At 39.2% G+C, this 18,211-nt stretch overlaps 1 protein-coding gene across 1 annotated transcript in view; it reads left to right on the top strand.

Annotated features, from left to right (window-relative positions):
• Nucleotides 1–9,705: 9,705 nt before the first annotated feature.
• ROS1 (ROS proto-oncogene 1, receptor tyrosine kinase) overlaps nucleotides 9,706–18,211 on the top strand; it is a gene marked incomplete at its 5' end in the record, with an annotated part of 68,700 nt that continues 60,194 nt past the window's right edge. Inside the window, 6 exons of the mRNA XM_079297875.1 lie at nucleotides 9,706–9,828; nucleotides 11,556–11,609; nucleotides 13,320–13,379; nucleotides 14,022–14,048; nucleotides 16,319–16,379; nucleotides 16,945–17,093. Coding sequence (XP_079154001.1) covers nucleotides 9,706–9,828; nucleotides 11,556–11,609; nucleotides 13,320–13,379; nucleotides 14,022–14,048; nucleotides 16,319–16,379; nucleotides 16,945–17,093 — 474 coding nt within the window. The remainder of the gene's footprint in view (nucleotides 9,829–11,555; nucleotides 11,610–13,319; nucleotides 13,380–14,021; nucleotides 14,049–16,318; nucleotides 16,380–16,944; nucleotides 17,094–18,211) is intronic.

The following is an 18,211-nucleotide window of genomic DNA, read 5'->3' as shown; positions in this document are numbered from 1 at the left end:
AGAGAATCAGGCAGCTTCACAAAGGAGATTCCTTGGGACTGTTGGGATTAGTCTAGCACAAAAGGATGCAGGATGCACACCCAGAATGCCAAATGATGAGCATTGTGTTGGTGCAGACAGCCACAGCTAAGACTTAAATAGTAATAATTGGTAATAATTACCTGCTCAGGTTCTGCAGTTCCCTCTTTTCTCCAGAGCACACCTGAGTCCCTGCAGTTCTTGGCTTTCTCAAGCAGCACCCTGTCCATGAGGGGTTTACAAGTACTCAGCACCTTTTCAGAAGTTCCCATAATCTTTTAGGCTTAGGCTTCTGCTATCTACATTTGAATACTGTACCATGAAGGCATTTATAGGTATTTGACTTACTGTTTCAATGAATATGACCATGCTATAATAATCAGTCATTTGGATTCATGTTAGCATGTGGAACTGTTTTCTAGCTGACTTTGTAGCTTTTGCTTAGAGAAGAGAGTGATCAAATGGATTTTGATTCATTTTCACAGCATTATCTGATTCTTCTCCTTCACTCCCACTAATATACTCCTATTACTAGTGATCTAGAGAGGCAAATCCTATCCTCTAAATGAGCAGGAGCAGGAAGCCTGGCTGCTCTTCAGCCTCCTCTCAGTTACAAATCACTCTGGAGCACATGTAGGTGATTGCACATTGGCTTCTGCTGGTTGTAGCCTGGATTTGGTGAACCATGAACCTTCACTTACTTCCTTCCATCTCATGCCCAGTATTTTTTCTTGATGTTCCTTGTTCTATGTTATTGTCCGAGGAATTTTTTGTTGTTGTTGTTGCTTTGATCTGTAAAATTACACTAATGCAATACAATAGCAAACACTGAAGCAAAGGAAACAAAAACAGCATGGCAGAGATACCCTAGTCAGAAAATAATGATGACATTTGCAGACAGCCATCCTACCAAGTGAAGGCTAACTTGTTGCTACATATAGGAAATATTTATAGCTGTTTTGTTATACTAGTCTTAAAAAGACATACTTACAGACAATTTGTCTTATGTATTATATTTATCTGAAAAGCTTGTGTGAAAATGCAGTGTACTATTTTTACTGGCATACAGACATTGAAGTACATCTACCTGGGCACTCTGTGCACTTGGAATCTGCACTAAATGAAACATTACTGCTTAGTAGTCCTGAGTCTCTTTCTTTATATTAGTTCTTGGGCCTAATCAAAAGCACCTTGAAATTACTGGGGGAGCCTCTGTTGACAGCAGGGCCAAGTGCTCCTTTGGGTCCATGCTTTCTAGATGCTGCTGCAGTAATATTTCATGGTGCTGCTGTATCCATAGCTCTTCACTCTGCCCAGCTTCTGCAGCTTGCAGAGCAATGGAAGACAACATATATCTGCACCTTAGTTAAATTACTGCCAGGATGGGTATCTGCTAATACACTGGACTGAGAAAACAAATGCCCAGAAAGGTTGAAGGATATGTCTTTACTTAATCTGTGGATTACCACAAAACGGCACATTAACTTTTTTTCAGAGAATAGTTTTTCTCTGGTTTGTAATTTAGTAGAAATCCAAAACATGGCTGGAAAACAAATTTTTAAAAAATCAAACAAAAAAAAGACCCTACCAAGCCAGAAGAATCTTCTCAGAAATAATTGGTTTAGTTATTGTTTTAAAATAATTCATCCTCTTATATCCATTTTGGTATAGAGATTGCATCTTTTTAGTGCATCTCTTTCTCTTTGAGTCCTTTCAGCCTTAGAAAAGGCATATCATTGTGTTTGTGTGTGTAAGTAATACTGGAAAAATAATGTACATTTCATAAACCAATCTGGATCTTTAATCTTGGGAGCAGAAACATATGAACCTGTACAAGGCTTCCCTTGTTTAATGTTTCTCCTGTCTTAGCCTGCTTTACATTGAGGTAGTGTTTGTCATTACAGCTTAAGCATGTCATTGTTCTGCAAATCTTTTAGGAGTCCAGATGCACTCACAATTAAAGGTCACCTCTTACTATTTGTGTTATCATAATGCAGAGAGAGGTCACTGCTCTGTTGTGGCAGACCACATTCACACATGGCATGAGCAGCAGACCCTGCTCCCCAGGCTTTTCTCTATTAAGGGACAATGATGTATCGGACCTAAATTTAGTTAACAATAGCAGCTGTTGGAGTGAAGCCTCAAACCAGCTGGGTCAAAGGGTTCCTTTCTTTGCCTTGCTCCCCCTCTTCCTGGAGCTCACCTGATGTTGTGTTGAGCTAATTCAATTTGCTGAGGTAGCAGAACATTCTCTTGACAACAAGGTGAATGGCTTTCTGCCCTGCTGGGGACTGAATTAGCTCTGTGCAGGATCAAAACAGCCCCAAAAGTGGTGCAAGGGGGAGGGAGGGGCCACACTACTAGGGCAGGGCAGGAAAACAGGTCTGGGACCATGACAGGGAATGTCAGGACTGATGTCCTTCACAGGTGATAAATCCTCTGACATTGGGAGGAAATCATCACTGGCAGTGTGGGTGTAGCTCTGTGTGCCTGTCCCCTCCTTGCTCTGGCATCTGCCTGATTTCTCAGTAAAGAAAACTTCCTGAGGAAGGAAAATTCCCTCAGCTGGAAGAAAATTTCCTTAGCAAAAGAAAATAAAAAACCCAAGCCACCATCTTGCTGTGATTCTGACAGCAGGTCTGTGCCAGCTTGGGGGTCAGCACATATGGTTGTGGGCAGATAATACTTAGGCTGTTTAAAAGCATTACAATTAATTTAAAATCAATACATCTAAATTCAAGAGACTGCTGCTGCACTCAATGGAGTTGGCAGACTCGGTTCAGTGGCCTTTTGAGATTCTAGGATGATCCCTCTGGCTCTCAGCCGCTGGTGCAGAAGGGCAGGGGGTCCTTTGCCCAGGGTGACACCTGCCAGCCAGGCCCTGGGGGCACACCTGGGATGGGCTGGCTCTGTCCAGCTGCTCTGGGCTCCCCCATCCACCCAGGGAAGGGCCCCATGCCATCCCTGGAGCCATCAGCCCCTGTCCCCGTGGTCCAACATCAGGGCCACTCTCCAGCCCTGGGCCCTGTCCCAGCCTTGGCTTCTCTGTCCCCAGGAAGGTCCTGATGATGGCCCTGGCTGCCTGTTCTTGGCTGGGGATGGGAGAGGTGCTGCCCTGGAACCTCCTGCCATGGTGCCTAAACACTGCTGGTCCCAGGTGAACATCTGGGGCTCCCTGCAGCAAGGAGTGCATCTCTAGGGGGCTGTTTAGGGAATGGGACCAAGCTCCATGTTCCCCATAACCGGGGAGTGGGTGCACAGTTGGGGAGCTCAGCAGGGACTGACACTCATCAGGTTAATCTAAATTTGGGGACTGTGGAGCTGTTCTCAGCTTGCCCCTGCACCCTGAAGGGCAAGGAGCAGAGTTGTCTTAACTCATGGCAGCTGTTGGTGTTCCAGAGCCTGAAGGTGACTGGGCTGCCTGTGGTGTTGGTGCATGTTGGTGAGTTGAGACAGTGCTGTCTTGCCTGCAGCATTTTCCTTTTTAGCTGCCATTACAGGTGGAAATGATGTGCTGGATCACCATCCCCAGGATTTCTCCTGATGGTAGATCCCAGCTAATTATGGCCTTCCCAAAGAATGTTTCCATCCCCCTCAGAAAAGAAGGGATCAGATGTATCTCCAACAGTTTGCAACAAGCCTGTGTTATAGAGAACATTTTTTTTTTTTCTCCTTACTATGAGGAGATTTGCTCTTGCTTATGTGGAGAAAGGGATCTGCTTGTTCCTGTGGACTAGGTCTACTGCTCAGTCAAGAAGAGGAGGGTGAGAATTTATGGGGGGAGAAGGACTGGGACTCTAGATACCTAACAAAAGGTTAGTGAGCAGTACATCTAAACAACACTCCAGCAACACACTTTCTCAGGCTGGTGATTGGAATGGTCAAATCCAGCCCCAGTCAATTCCTGTCTCCATAGTGGGCACTGTTGCTTCTCAGTTTGTAAGGAGCTCAAGGCAGATGGGCTCTCTCCTGGATTGTTGGATAAGCAATTTCTTTTTATGGAACTACTGGGAGATGAAGTGTTCAGGTATTTGGGAATGCCATGGAAACCAGAAGGTATTAGAAGTAGAGAGTTTTATGGGAGATGTTTATGCAAACTGAACATTTAACTGTTCTGAAGATCTTTACAAAGATTGTGTATTCTGCACTCCTGCTTCTGCACCTTTTGTCTTTTAATCTTGATTTTATATCTTCTTACACACTGATCAACATGCTCAGAGTGATAAGTCATCCCTCTGTGGTATACAATCTTCTTTCCTTCTGTTTCTTTCTAAAACCCTTTGCACATCTTTTCCATGCAATCTTTTTCAGACATCCTGCATTGGGCCATTTTACACTATCTACTGCCTGCTGCTTGTGTATGTTGAAGTTTAGTTTTCTTCAAATTTCAGACAGCACACTTGATTAGTAGTAATCAGGAGATATCTAATAGATAACACAGTTGAGCAAATCACTGAATAGCTTTGCAAATACCTTGCCAACTCATCTTCTTTAAAGCAATACAAAAAGAAGTGCAAGCTTTACCTACTTAATAGCAAGATTTTTATTGTCATTCTGTTCTCACTGTCTCTCCTAATGTTGTGTATGATGATCACACAAACATAGTTTAATAAGCCATAATATATTATTTTTCTTTTAGATTTGAAATTTTTAGCAATGGATAGATCCTTATTACCCTTTAGCATTCCTTATATTTTTTGTCCTGGCCTAGCTTTTACATCTCTTCCTGTTAATCTCCACAGCTCAAATTTGCCCAGTCTGAAATCCATCATTGTGCATCGTTTAATGAGACATTTCTCTAGTCATCATTACTGCGGATCAATAGAAGCAAATCCCTGTCTCCTGACTGGTTTAGCTAAGGATCTCATGCATGACTGTCTTTCCAATTTGATCCAGTTTAACAGCCTGTTTCTCCCCCCCCTCCCCAACCCCACTTCTCTAATCTGCAGAGATAGATATAAATCTTGAGCCAGACTCCAGGGGGTTTCTCTTGCATGGCCTTCCCTCTGTTTGTGCACAGCACTCCCTGACTGGCTGCTATTGCCAGACAAACAGCTGTCCTAGCAGTTGCACTAACAAATAAAAGGGGAAGGAAGGAGGCCAGGGCAGTGGAGAGAGGCTTTTTGCCCTAAGGGTCCTTGCTCGCTTACTTTACTAAGAAATTCAAAATCTAATGGGGGCCCATTGCTGGAGGGAAAATGAGAATAATCTATGATCTTTGGAAAAGAGTGAAAATCCATCATCATTTAGTGAGTGCTTCACATCAGCATATCTTTTCAAGATGACCTCCCCAAGACAAAGAAGGTAGAAACTGATAAGTAAAAGCTGAGATTTTCCTTTTCATTGCTCTGCCCTGTGGGCTGGTTGTGGGAATGAGAGTCTCTCCTTTCTCACCTCTCCCAACTTTCTTCCCATCAAGATAGGACGCATGAATGGTGATCTATCTTCGAGGAATTTTTAGTGTTGTGTGGAGCAGCCCAGATTAGACACAAACATCTGTGGGCTTTGGGTGTCCCCCTGCCTGCCTCCTCAGCCATCCCATGTTCAGTTTTTGTTGTCCTGCCAATTCCTGCTGTGTGCTACCGTTTTGTGACACTGTGCACAGATGTGTTTCAGTGGGAACACATACACAATTGTTTCATTTGATGAGATGTTAGGTGCCTGTCTCGAATGTGGGAGACATTAAAATTAGATTGCTAGAGTGGGTATTACACTGAGTATTTTGGCCTACCTTTGTGATGGAGAGTGCTGTCACAAGGGCAGGAATGATGGCACAGCTCCAGGTCTGGATCAGCTGGGAGCTGACCACTGGAGAGGTTTTGCCCTGTACTATTAAAATTAGATGAAGTTGCCATCAGTTTATGTTAATGTGTTGGGCTGTAACCTTTTGACAGCCCAAAAGGTGTTTCCCAGCTGATCTTTCTGGCTGTATGTTCAACAGCCTGACTGTACACTGGGTGAATGGTACAGGAAGCTGCCAGCCCACCTTGAGCCAATAATTTTATCTTTTGCTGTGACTTCAGCAAAGCACTAAATCTCTGTGTCTTTGATCCTTAGTCTGCTTATACCATACCATTCATGTATACATATGCACAGTCGTGTGCATGTTCACGTACAGGAAAGGTTTGTCTTTATGGATCATGACAATTTCAGGTACAAAGAAGCTGGTAATAGTGTACACGTTTCTCCTCAAGGTATGATTGCCCTTATTCATTGCTATCAGGGTTGATCATTTGTCTGTACATAGTTCTACTTCTCTTAGAAGAAACTCAAAAGAACTTGAAAGATGAATCCATAGTTTGTAAAGAGCTCTGACATGCACTTCTGTCCAGGTAGGGAATTGTGATCAAGTTTTCTTTTCTCTATTTTTCTCTTCGTTCTCAGTCTTCTCAATTGCAGATGTACTGGTTCACAAGCACATCTGCCTTGTGCTGCTCTTTGGGATAAAGGAAATGATATCTTTAAGGAGATCTATAGTGTCAAGGACAAGGTTTATTAATGATATCTCACAAAATTTGGATCCCTAGTTCCATGTCAGGGGACAGTGTTATTGAAGGGATGTACTTAAAAATTACACTTAATCCTTTGTCCTTCGCAGATATTGCAAGCAGTCCTTTTAAAGTTTGGCTTCTAAAGCCCATAAGTATTCTTTTCTTGTAGAACTCCTGAAATTCAGGTTAAAAATCCAAAGACTAGAGTGACTGTTACTATTTGTTCTCCCAATATGTTCAAAGGAAGGTAAACAAGAAAGATATGTCAATGCTTTTTTTTCTTAGAAAGTCGCGGTTTATGGGATGTTACAGTGACACCTGGTGGAAAACAGTGCTGAAAGTTTAAGAAAAAATTCTGCACCATTTGAGTAGTTCGTTTGAATAGTGTCTTTAATATTACTATTTTATTAACTAACTTAATGGTCACAGCCCATTTGTGCAAGGTGTGTGTGCACTACCCCTATATGACTGTGCAAAGGTTCACTCACAAGAATTATCCTCATCAGTAACAGCCAAGCTTTCCTGTTACAAAGGGTTTGTTATGTGCATTTGATAGTAATCAAATTTCCTTGTCCAAAAAGCCAGACACTGTTTTGTTATTGTTATGGTGCTGTGGACTTTTTCTTCAGACTTTTAAAATGCGCCTTGATTGTATTCCTCACCAGGAATTAACCTGGTTCTCAGCCTGGTGGAGTCACTGTCCCTGGAAGCATTCAAGAAACCCCTGGAGATGGCATTTAGCGCTATGGTTTAGTTGGCATGGTAGTCAGAGGCTGGACTTAGTGATCTTGAAAGTCTTTTCCAACTATAATGATTCTATAATTCTACATTTCTTGTCTCCCAGTGCTTCTCCCTACACATTTTGAAAAAGCAACCTAATCATCCTAACAACCAAACATTTCCTTAAAAAAAATCCCAAAACAAATAAAAAATGTATGTTGACTATTTAAATGCCATTGACAGACTTTTTAAAAAAAGGTTTGAACTGAGACGTATTTTTTTACCTGCACTACATCTAAGTTAGTGATTTAAATCTATGCCAGCCAGCATTCTTAATCCTGAGTGATCACATGGATCAGTCACTGAATTCTGATTTTGTTCCACATCAGCACTAGCACAAATAATATCCAGGAACAGTCTGGGATATAGCAAATCTAAGAACTATTGTCCACAGGCATTCCAGTTGTGCCTATCCTCTCTTGGATTATGAGCAATTTTTAAAATTTGGTTATAGGTTATCCCATGCCAGTTGCTAGGGTATTGATGTAGGTACACTGAATTTACTGGTATAGATCCAAAAGTCCTAGAGACCAAATCCTGAAGACCCTTAATGTACTGACTATCCAAAGCCAAAGTTCTTTGCCTCAGGAAGAAATTGCAGCCTCCATCTGCCTGTCACCAGCTTCCTCTTCAGTGTTGCTGGTCATGTGAGCTCTGATGAAACTTCTTCAGCCAAGATGAGCTGGATTAGCAGAGACCCACCATTTAAGCAGTCAGACTAAACTGGCTTATTTTGGCTGGTTCTAAAGAGCTCTTGAGCAGCTTTGCTCATGGGCTGGAGTGGGGGCAGCATCCGTCTGGAGTGGAGAAATGACAAGCAAATTGGGCAGTTAATTCCCCCACACCTGAAAGCTGAAAAGGTGAGATTTGCTTTCAGCTGAAAGCCCTAAACTGAAAGCAAATCCCACCTTAGATGAGCTTTATTCTCACTTGGAGGTTCTTTTGAGTAGGGGTGAGGAGACTGAGATAATGCACAAGGAAACTCCCTCAGTGCTTCCCAGAGCAACTGGAAGAAAAAGAAAGATCCTAAAAGCCTTTCTTTCCTTGGAACACTTTGAGCCACGTGCTTCCCTATATTCATTGCCTGTCTCCAGCCTGGCTTTCCCTTTCCTCCTGCCCTAGTGCATTTACTCCTTTCACTCCATGGACAGAACAACACGGTGATTGTACTAGAGCCTGAACCAGAAAAAAGCAGCTTCAGCTTAATGCCAAACAATTCACCTCTGCTGTTGCTGGGTTAGTGTTATCCAGGTTCTCAGCCTGCTTTATTTCATGACTGCCATGTTTCCTTGACAAATGAATGGGGCTTGAAAAGGTATAGTGAAAAATCAGGTAACCTTTCTAATCAGCAGTAAGAGAATGTGCCAGCCTCAACTGATCACCAAAATGCTATATTATTTGTAAAGTAGCACATTTGATTTATAATGAGTAATACACAAGCACAAAATGATATAGCATACATATACATATACATATACATATACATATACATATACATATACATATACATATACATATACATATGTGTGTGTGTAAGGTGGATGGATTCTCCATGGTAGAATTACTCTGTGGATATCTCTGCTGGTACAGCTCAGATGTGCCACAGACCAGGACCTGGATGTGTCTTAAGCTTGACTTTCCACAGACCTCTTTAACGTGAGTCTTCAACTTCATGTAAGACTCTTCACCGCTCTTTAAATCAAACAAATGATTTCATATCAGTTTCATTTTCCTTCCATTATATGGATGCAAACTTGCTTGTACAATTGTGCCTCCTCTTCTGCAGAGCCCCTGTCAAATTTGCTCTGATTAGTTTGTGTCTAGATTGCATCTGAAGGCAGACACAGGTCTGTTCTGTGTGGTATTTTGGTGTGGAAGTAGCATGTTTGGAAACTGTCATTTAAAAAAAGAATAATTAAGATTTTTGCCATGTCTGATATGACCAGTGGTGTTGTAACAAAATTATTCATCATCACCACTAACAAATTTTCTTAGTTGCAGCCCTGTACAAATATTTAGAAACAGCTTAATCTCGTCAAAATTAACATTAGGCTATTTTTTCCTATGATTTCCCTGTTTCTGTGTGCCTCTGAGCACCTGATTAAAAGCATTGCTCTTAGTTTCCTTTTTCCGTTAATGATGTTTGTGTAAGTAGATACACTGACTTTCATTGGCCAGCTCTTTTGTCTCAGTGGCTTAATAAGAAACTATGAAATAAGGTTGCGTAAGTTCAATTCAAGTGCTCCAGGAAGCTGAGAAGTTGTTGAGGGAGCAGAGTGTAAACAAGGATTCAAAAAATATTTCAATGATCTGACATGCAGAAATGTCACAGTTGCATCTCCGTCACTTAGACTAGAAGGAGTTTGTATGGCCAAGTCAAGGAAGAGTCAGATTGACAGATGAAATTATTTAAGTTATGAAGAACGCTCACCTGTGGGTTTTCCCGCTAAAAAGGCTCCTTGCTTTTTGTTGTCTATGGATTTCTGTGGCTTACTGTTCTTTCTCAAGGAACTGTCATAACTTATGCACAAGTAACCTGGTAAGTTTTCAAAACCTGTGCCTAATCTTTTGAAATACAGATTGTTGTTTGCACTGTAAGAACTTCATATTGCCTATCAGTATTTCCAAAATTACTCTAAAGAATGTGTTTTACTAAAACTGGCAGAGTTTGAGAATTAACGGTTAACATTTGAATTTGTGGAATCTGGTAAGAAACAAATCCCACTTCTCTGACTGCATGCAATTACTGTAAATGCTAAAGACCCTGGAGGGTGGGGAAAATAAACTTTTATTATTTCAATTTATTCACTTTAGTTATTTATTTCAGTCTAGTCCAGGGCTTTTCCTTACATTATCAAGGAAAACTGTAAAGTCACAAGAATTTTTCTGGCAATCTGTGACACACAGAGCTATTTTGTACTTAGCTGCTGCTAATTTTTAAATTAGCTGGTTTAAATTGTGGGTGTTTCTGTAAGTATTAAAATTAGTGGTCAAATCCTTCGTTTTATACTTTCTTAATATTCCTTTGAAGGGTGTGCAGAATTTATTATTTTTCCTTCTATGAATGCAAGACAAAGATAAAATCTAGACAATCATTCTGCCTTCAGAGTTGCTTCCTTGCTTCTCTTTGCCAGAAATGTTGATGTGGTTTAAAGCACTGTGTATCTTTGCTTTGTAAAAAGGACATTTTGTGTGTAGGTGCTAATTGTGGAAACCTGCTGCAGAGAACTATCTCCTGCTCTATGTTATTTCATACACTTGCCTGACAGTTCCTTTAAAACTATTTGGAGCTCTTGCACCAGTGAAAGAGTTAATTGCCTTCCCTGGTGGAAGCCTATCATGCAATGATAACTTTAATGGGGATCCTTTGATTTGAGCTTAAATTAATCCAGAATAAGAAATAAGTTTCTCTTCCTTTCAGCTTTGAATGACAGGAAAAATCACATTTACGTTCAGTGAATGTATTGATACAGGTGTGAAAAATGTAATCTTCAAGTCTGAGAGCTGTAAATCTTATTTTTCTACTTTGGTCTATTTGTTTTGTTTGATTTTTTTTTTTTTTTTTTTTTTTTTTTTTTTTTTTTTTTGGTAACAACTTTGATTCTCACTATTGTCACGGTGTAGACAGTGTGCTGGAAATTTCTTCCTGTGAATTGTTTTATTAAAGCTGCTCTTATCAGGTTTCAGGTCAAAAATTTAAGAGCTATTCAGCTTCTCTAAGGTTGCTGTATGCATCCTCAAATAATTTGCACTTCAGTGGCAGTGATAGGTTTTGCACACTTTGAATGATGTGAAAAAACAAGCACATTCACTGGAGAGCACTTTTGGCAGGAAAGGAAGGGTGATGACTTTCACCATATGGCTGTAAAACTCCTTCAGAAGGTGGCCAGACAAAAGGCATTTAGCTTGAAGGAAGGTCTTTCCACTCCCAAGAGGTCAAAGACACTTGGCTTTGTCATTTAAGCCCAACATAATTATGAGGCATTTGTTATTGACTCAGTGAATCAGAATGGGGAGCTAAGAGCCAAATTTCTGCCTCAGATAATTTAACACCAAATGATTCTGCCAATGTCTTTGTTTGATGATATCTCTGAAATTGGTCTCAAGTGAGAAGCTCCTGGGAGGCCAATAATAAATTTCTCCAGATGAGAAAAAATCAGTCAAAGAAAATTTGGTTTACAAGAAGTCAATGATTTAATGTGTTTTAATCAAAGAATTTGGGGGAAATATTTTCATTCTTTTAAAAAATTATGTATTTTCTTATAGGAAGGAGAACTTGGAATTACCAACCTTTGCAATGTTAGTGACATCACTGGAGCAGTGAGTAATGGTTTACTTTGCTGGTTACTGACATTTTATGTTCCTTCTATTTGAATACAATGGGTACAAGGATCATATTTTCAAAGACTTCATGAAAATGTGCACAGCTGCCTGTCTAGAGTAAGTCATAAGTTGAGTGGGTAAATTTGGTTCAAATTATTAGACATAGCTGTATTTTTTATTTAAAGAATATGTACAAAGAGTGATGATCTCTGCTGTCAGTTATATTCACATTTAATGTGAATATAAATGTTCATATTTGACGATCTATAAAGTTCATAACCTCTCATTTTTTGAGACAATGGATAATATGTCAAAACTAGTGTTGCCTCCAACATGCAAATCATTAAGACTGTCTTATTCAGTTACCTCTGTACAGTTAAGTAGTTTATTTTGTTTTCTCAGTGATTCAGTGTAAGTAAACTTATAATTGTTGAACATTTAGAGTTCTCTTGGACTTCAAATAGTTGTGTCTGTCATGGGGGCTTAGTATGAGCTTTCCATAGGAACATTCTTGGTGAACTTCAGCTGATTTCCTAGTTCAGATTGCAAATGCAATTCAAGCTGATGGTGACAAATAACAGAGAATGAAATTTTTCATAGCTCCCCTGAAGTTTCTGAATTGAGCTTAGAGACTAACTGGCAGAGATTAAAAAAAAAAAAAAAAAAAAAAAAAAAAAAAAAAAAAAAAAAAAAAAAAAAGCTAAAATTAAAGTATGTAAAGGTATGCATGCAGGATGATAAGCATGGCTGGAACCAGTGGAGAAACATATAAAAAGAACTACAATGGGGTTTTTGCAAATTATGCAACAAGATCAACAGCGCATGCCCAAAGAAAACACTCAAGGAAAGGTCACCTTTAATATTGAAGCATTCAGTGAATATGGCCACCAGAGACCCCTCTTGATAAACCTTCAGGACCATAACAGGACTTCCAGTAGGAGGCAGATACATGGAAATTATTTCTAGGAAACTGGTGTTCATGTATTAGATAAGAAACACATTTTAATGAATATGTAAGCACCTGATATCTAGTGAGGCTGGGCCATTTATGATGCTGGGACCATAAAAGTCTCTGTTGTCATGACAATACATAGCAAGGTTGACTCACCTGCTTAAGTAACTGAGTATCTTTGCTCAGTGTTATCAAGTCTTCACTATATTTTTCATGAGGCTTCGCAACACTCTCTATCAGTCTTCGGCTTCTAAAGTTGTTCCAACTTCCCATAAAAAAACCCCAAACTTTCACAACCACTAAGAATTAGATGGGACAGCATAAACAGGAAAACTGAATGACATAATATTTATTACTTCTCTGAAATCTCATGGTTTTAAAGCCAATGCCTGTTGGTGAGCACATGTGGGAGGCTTGTGCTGAGCAGCTTTCCTCTGTGCTTTGCTGTGCTGCACACTGCATGTGCACTGCTTCTGCACAGAGAGCAAGAGGTAAAATAAAGCTGTGAGGGTGAGAGTGCTGGCCACATCACAGCTGGCTGAGTTAGCTCGCTCCCAGAACAAGAATGAATTTATTTTGCTTTGTATTTGTTTTTACATTGAGAGGGGCACTATACAACATAACTCTCTTACAGTAGGATCTGAGTACTTACAATATCCATATGCACCTTCAATATACCACTAGTGCTGGAGTATCCCTTGCCTTTAGAACTCTGCTTTCAAAGTAATTTTTAAAGCCATGCTCTGTCTTTGCAGTGTACACAGGGATGTCAGTTTTGGAATGAAACTGCACAAACTGATTGTCCACTAAGATGTGTGAGTATTACCTGACCTTTGGCTCTATAGCATTTTTCTCCAGCCTTTCAAGTACTTTATCCAATGGCAGACATTCAAAATCCAATCAGAGACATACTTCTATGAAAAGATGTAGTATCTATATTTTTTTTCTCAGTTCCTTATGAATTCTGTCTTAGGAAATTAATAATTCTTTTTATGCAAGTTGCCTCTGATGTCAAAACTGTTCATTGAGTTTGTCAGAATATATGTATTTTATGGTTCATTAAGCACAACACAGATTTTCAGACAGTGAGAGTGCACTAGTGCTTTTCAGGATTTTACTCTACTGGGGCTGTTTCAGAGTTGCATGCAGATGGAAATGAAGTACATTGCTCCCAGTAGACTGATTTCTTGTTTTTACTAAACCAGCCACGATAACTTGTAAAATTCTCATTTTTCCACATCTCTTGAACACCTGAATTTCATTCAACCTTAGCATCATATTAATGCTGACTTTATGTTTTTTCAAGTGTGGGTTTTCCTTCTTTCATTATTTGCCAGTGATAATTTTTTTTAATGTACTTTCAATATAAGAAATTCTAATGAATTGGTGTTATCTGTTTGAAATACTCTGATTATATTTATGCTAACCTAACATTTTATTAATTTGTTTCTTGGCAGAACGAGACATACATTAGAGCATGTGAGGTAAGTTAAATGCCATCAGAGCAATACAAAAAATCACAATTTCAGTCATTGCTATGTCCACACAGTGCTAAGAAATACAATGTAGATACATAAATTTACCAACCCAGGTCTTATTGTTTTGTACTCCCTAAAGCTGAAGAATGGAAGAGTTGGAGACAGTCTTGGGTAGAATACAAACCCACTGGTAAACTGGAAATTTGATTGAAAGGAATTTTTTTTTTTCTTTTTTTGGGTAATGCTTTTTAGTCTGTCAAATTGTGATGCTGGCAAAGGTTTACTAATGCACTAAATGGTGGTTTTGGTGTGTAGGAACAGTCCAAGAAGTAACCAAATCATTTTTGTAGAAACATAAAATTAGTTGAGGGGGTTTTGTTGCTTTTGTGTTGGGGTTTTGTTTTGCCTGTCTGGTCATGCAATGTGCCACTTAAATGTGCTGACTCTGCAAAGGCTTTTTTTGGGATTATCTTTCCTCTGGGTCAGCTGACTGACTTGGCTACCCATATGTCAGGCACAAACTGTGTCACCGCATCCAGAGGATCAGGTCATTTCAGCCTGCAGAGCCAAGGAGTGGGGCTAAGAGTGGCACTTTTCCTTTGGCATTAACTCTGTTTCTTTGGCATTAGTTCTGTTGTCTGAATACACCTTGGGACTGAAATCTGGTAGTACTTCTCCTTCCACCTAGGAACAGGGAATTGCCACTGAATTTCATGGGAATAGTCACAAGAAAAGACATCAGACTATGACTTATATAAGAACGTTGTTGATGGATGGAGAAAACATGACAATTTATTGTTTTCAAGTAGAGCAGCTGTCAAATTTCCCTCAAAATTTAAAGTTAAGAGCTTTAACAAACCTCTTAGCTCGAGCAAATATTGGATTTATGGTTCAGGTTCGATAAAAATCAGAAGAAAGAACAACACAATGAAAAACAAATGTTCAGAAATACCTGTGTTAAATGAGGCAGAAGGCACTATGAATCAGCATGTAATCTGGGAAAACTACCCCTTAAAACAAAGAAATAGTAGCTATAAATTAAGGCTCCAGTGTACACCAGATAACTTATATCTGCCAATATCTGAATTTTCACCTGCTAACGGTGGTGACAATTTACCTGGAAGCATTTTATTTCTCTGAATATGAAAATACTGGAAAAAAATTACAAGTGCTTGCACTTAGCACTGAATGTCTAGATGTGACATTATGTTTATAAGAATATACAGCTGAACAAGTATTCAAATGTGTCTGGGCTGTAATTGTGTTGTCTGAAATAACATGTCTTATCAGGTTCCATAGGGTACTGGAAGGGAGTTTCCTCAGATCATAGGAATAACAATTAAAAAACTTTCCTCACTTGCCATAATGAATTGCTTCTGAGTGATCTAAAAGTTAATTATCACTTGAAAGGTTGCTGCTGCATGGAGCAAACATCAAGATTTTAAAGGCTGGATGAACTTGCAGAATAAAATGAGCCCAAATAAACATCTTGCCCAGAAACGCCCGAGTCACCACTTCTCAAAAGTTTCGGATTTCTGGGAAACTGGATCTTGCATTTAATTTTAAAGCTACTGAGACCCACCTAGAACATGTTTCTACATCTTCTTTAGTTCTCAACTTAAAAAAAGCAGGATGACACTATATTTTCTTCCCTACCTGAACTGAAGACTCGGGAATTTTCTGTTCTTAGGATGTCAGTGTGAGGCTCACTGCCCTGGGGTATCTGTTATGTTTGCAGCTTGTAGGCACAACTGTAACAGAAGGACTAGTTTTCCTGCTGAAAAGGAAGTGTGAATTAGGCATGGCCACTCTTAAAAATTGCCAATTTCAGCTATTTTGAGATTTCACTGGAAATACAATGTAAGAATGTGCCTCATTCATAGGGAATACATGAAGCAACGTGCAAAATGCAAAATGTGGAGTATATATCCAACTAGTAAAAAACCTTGTCTTCCTGACTCCATGGTCATCACTGAAGTCTATTTCCAACTGTAATGAACTATATAAAGTAGTTCATGCTTTCCACAAAGGGACAGTGTGTAAGGAGGAAACCTTTAATTCAGGGCCCAGTGAATTGATGAAAAGGCTCTCAAGAAAATCTTTGGAGTGAGTTCATGGTAGTGCTACTTTTTAGATTTAATACAATTATTTCCACAGGGCTTGTGTATATGCAAAATGCCCTCAACATTTGTATGTATTTAAGATGTGTATGCATGATTCTGGAAGGAAGTTTGCCTTTGCACAAAGCTAACCAGTGAGTTCTGTGCCCTACACAGACAGTTTCCTGTAAGTTTGGCTGTAGCTGTGCAGAGGATGCATATGGAGCTGAAGCACTAAGTAAGTCTGAATAGAGTCCTGTGTCCAATTGACAGTCTGATAAATTCATAGTCTCGTTCTATGATCTGGATTTATTTAAAAAATAGGAATGTCTTGAGTATTCTCATTAATCACAAAGCTACCACTCTTTTAACAAACACACTGAAGTTTTTCTTGGAGTAAAACATTTTTCTCTCCCTTTCATAGACATGATTTAAGATGATACCTTGGGCCAATACAGTGCTATTGAAATAGTTCCCTTGAAAATCTTATCAGAAGGCTCTCATGCCTGCTCTATGTTTCTATTCAGAAAAAATTTACTAAGTAGCTGTAACTAAAAATGCACTTACACAAGTATGGGGCTGTAGTCACAACTCACATTGCACTGGGTCCATTTCTGTCTGATGTATCAAACTGCCTTTAAAATGCCAAGCAAGTTACTCAGCAACATTTTAAAAATATTCTTTTATGTGTTTTTATGGGCTTCACAGCTTTTATTTGTGAGAGGTGAAAGGTTTTCACCTTTGAGATCCAGGAATTGCTATGAAAGAAATTTTCTTCCTGTTATATCATATTTTCCCCACAGACTATCTGAACAAACCTAGTGCACCATTTGCATCTCTCATTGGAAACCAGAGCATCACATTAGGGTGGAAAGCAGCTAACATCTCTGGGGTGAAATATGTTATCCAGTGGAAGTTCAACAAGCTCCCTGGTGACTGGAGGTACACAGAGGTAAGGGAGGACACCTCCTTTTACTTTGCAAGGAAGTTGGCTCTTCTCTGACCCTAGGTTTTTGGTTCTTTTTTTGTTTGTTTGTTTGCTTTTTTGGTTTGTTTTTGGTTTGTTTTTGTTTATGTTTTTTTTTTTAGAAATATATTGGATAATATGTTAGGTACATGTTCAAAGTCATGAGTGGCATGGGGAAGCTGAGAAGCAGTGGATTATTCCCCATTTCCTCCAACATTGGAACTAGGGACCTTGATGGAAACTAGCGGATAGCAGGTTCAAAATTAGTAAAATTATTTCCTCACTGAAATGGGTATTTGAAATGTTCAGCTGCTTCCTGGCATGTGTGGATGTTAAATTGCTAAATTTAAAATCCTGAATATTAAAATTGCTAAAATTACTAAATCAGGTTTGAAAAGTGACTGGAAAAATTAGCAGAAGAAAAAATCGAGTTCTACTAAATGCAAATATTCCCATTGTTTCGTGTTGAGCCATGCTTGTGAAATGCGAATGAAAATATTCAGGAGAAGTATGGCTGTAGGCTTCCTTTTCTTTCTTTTCTTCAACACCTTTCCCTAGAGAAATTTTTTTGGTCCTTGTCAAAGCACAATACTTGGCTACAAGGATCTTTGCTCTGACTCAGTAGAGTTATTCTCATAATTTGTTCTTTTGCGTCAGCTGTACACTTGTTATCTTGCCATCATCTCTATTGGACCAATTTACAGGGCATGACAAGTTGGTGCCACAAATCAAAGGTAAAGATAATTTGTTAAGCAGGAAGTTATTCTGAATGAATCATTGATGAAATAATAGGGAGCAATTACTTCAGACAATAAATATTTCAGTGTAACTAGGGTCCTTTGTGTCTGAAACCTGTGGTATATGTTTAAAATACATTGCTTGTAATATACTACTATTTTAGTGCGTTTTTCTTAAACTTTTTTCTTAAAATTTACTATTGTATTTTATCAATCCTTTGATCCACCTGCTCATTGTTGAGATTTGGTGCTGTGTTCCGAGGTAAGAGAAGAGAAAATGTTCTGAAGGATTGTAAATCAGAGTCTATGCTGAAAATAACTTTGAGAATGTCCTCTTAATTAAACTTAGGATGCTGCTTTTTTTTT

The sequence above is a fragment of the Erithacus rubecula genome (assembly GCF_903797595.1).
Source record: "Erithacus rubecula genome assembly, chromosome: 2".
In the NCBI taxonomy this organism is placed as follows: domain Eukaryota; kingdom Metazoa; phylum Chordata; class Aves; order Passeriformes; family Muscicapidae; genus Erithacus; species Erithacus rubecula.
The sequence above is the reverse complement of the archived record's forward strand: the minus strand, read 5'-3'. Positions and strand labels throughout refer to the sequence as shown.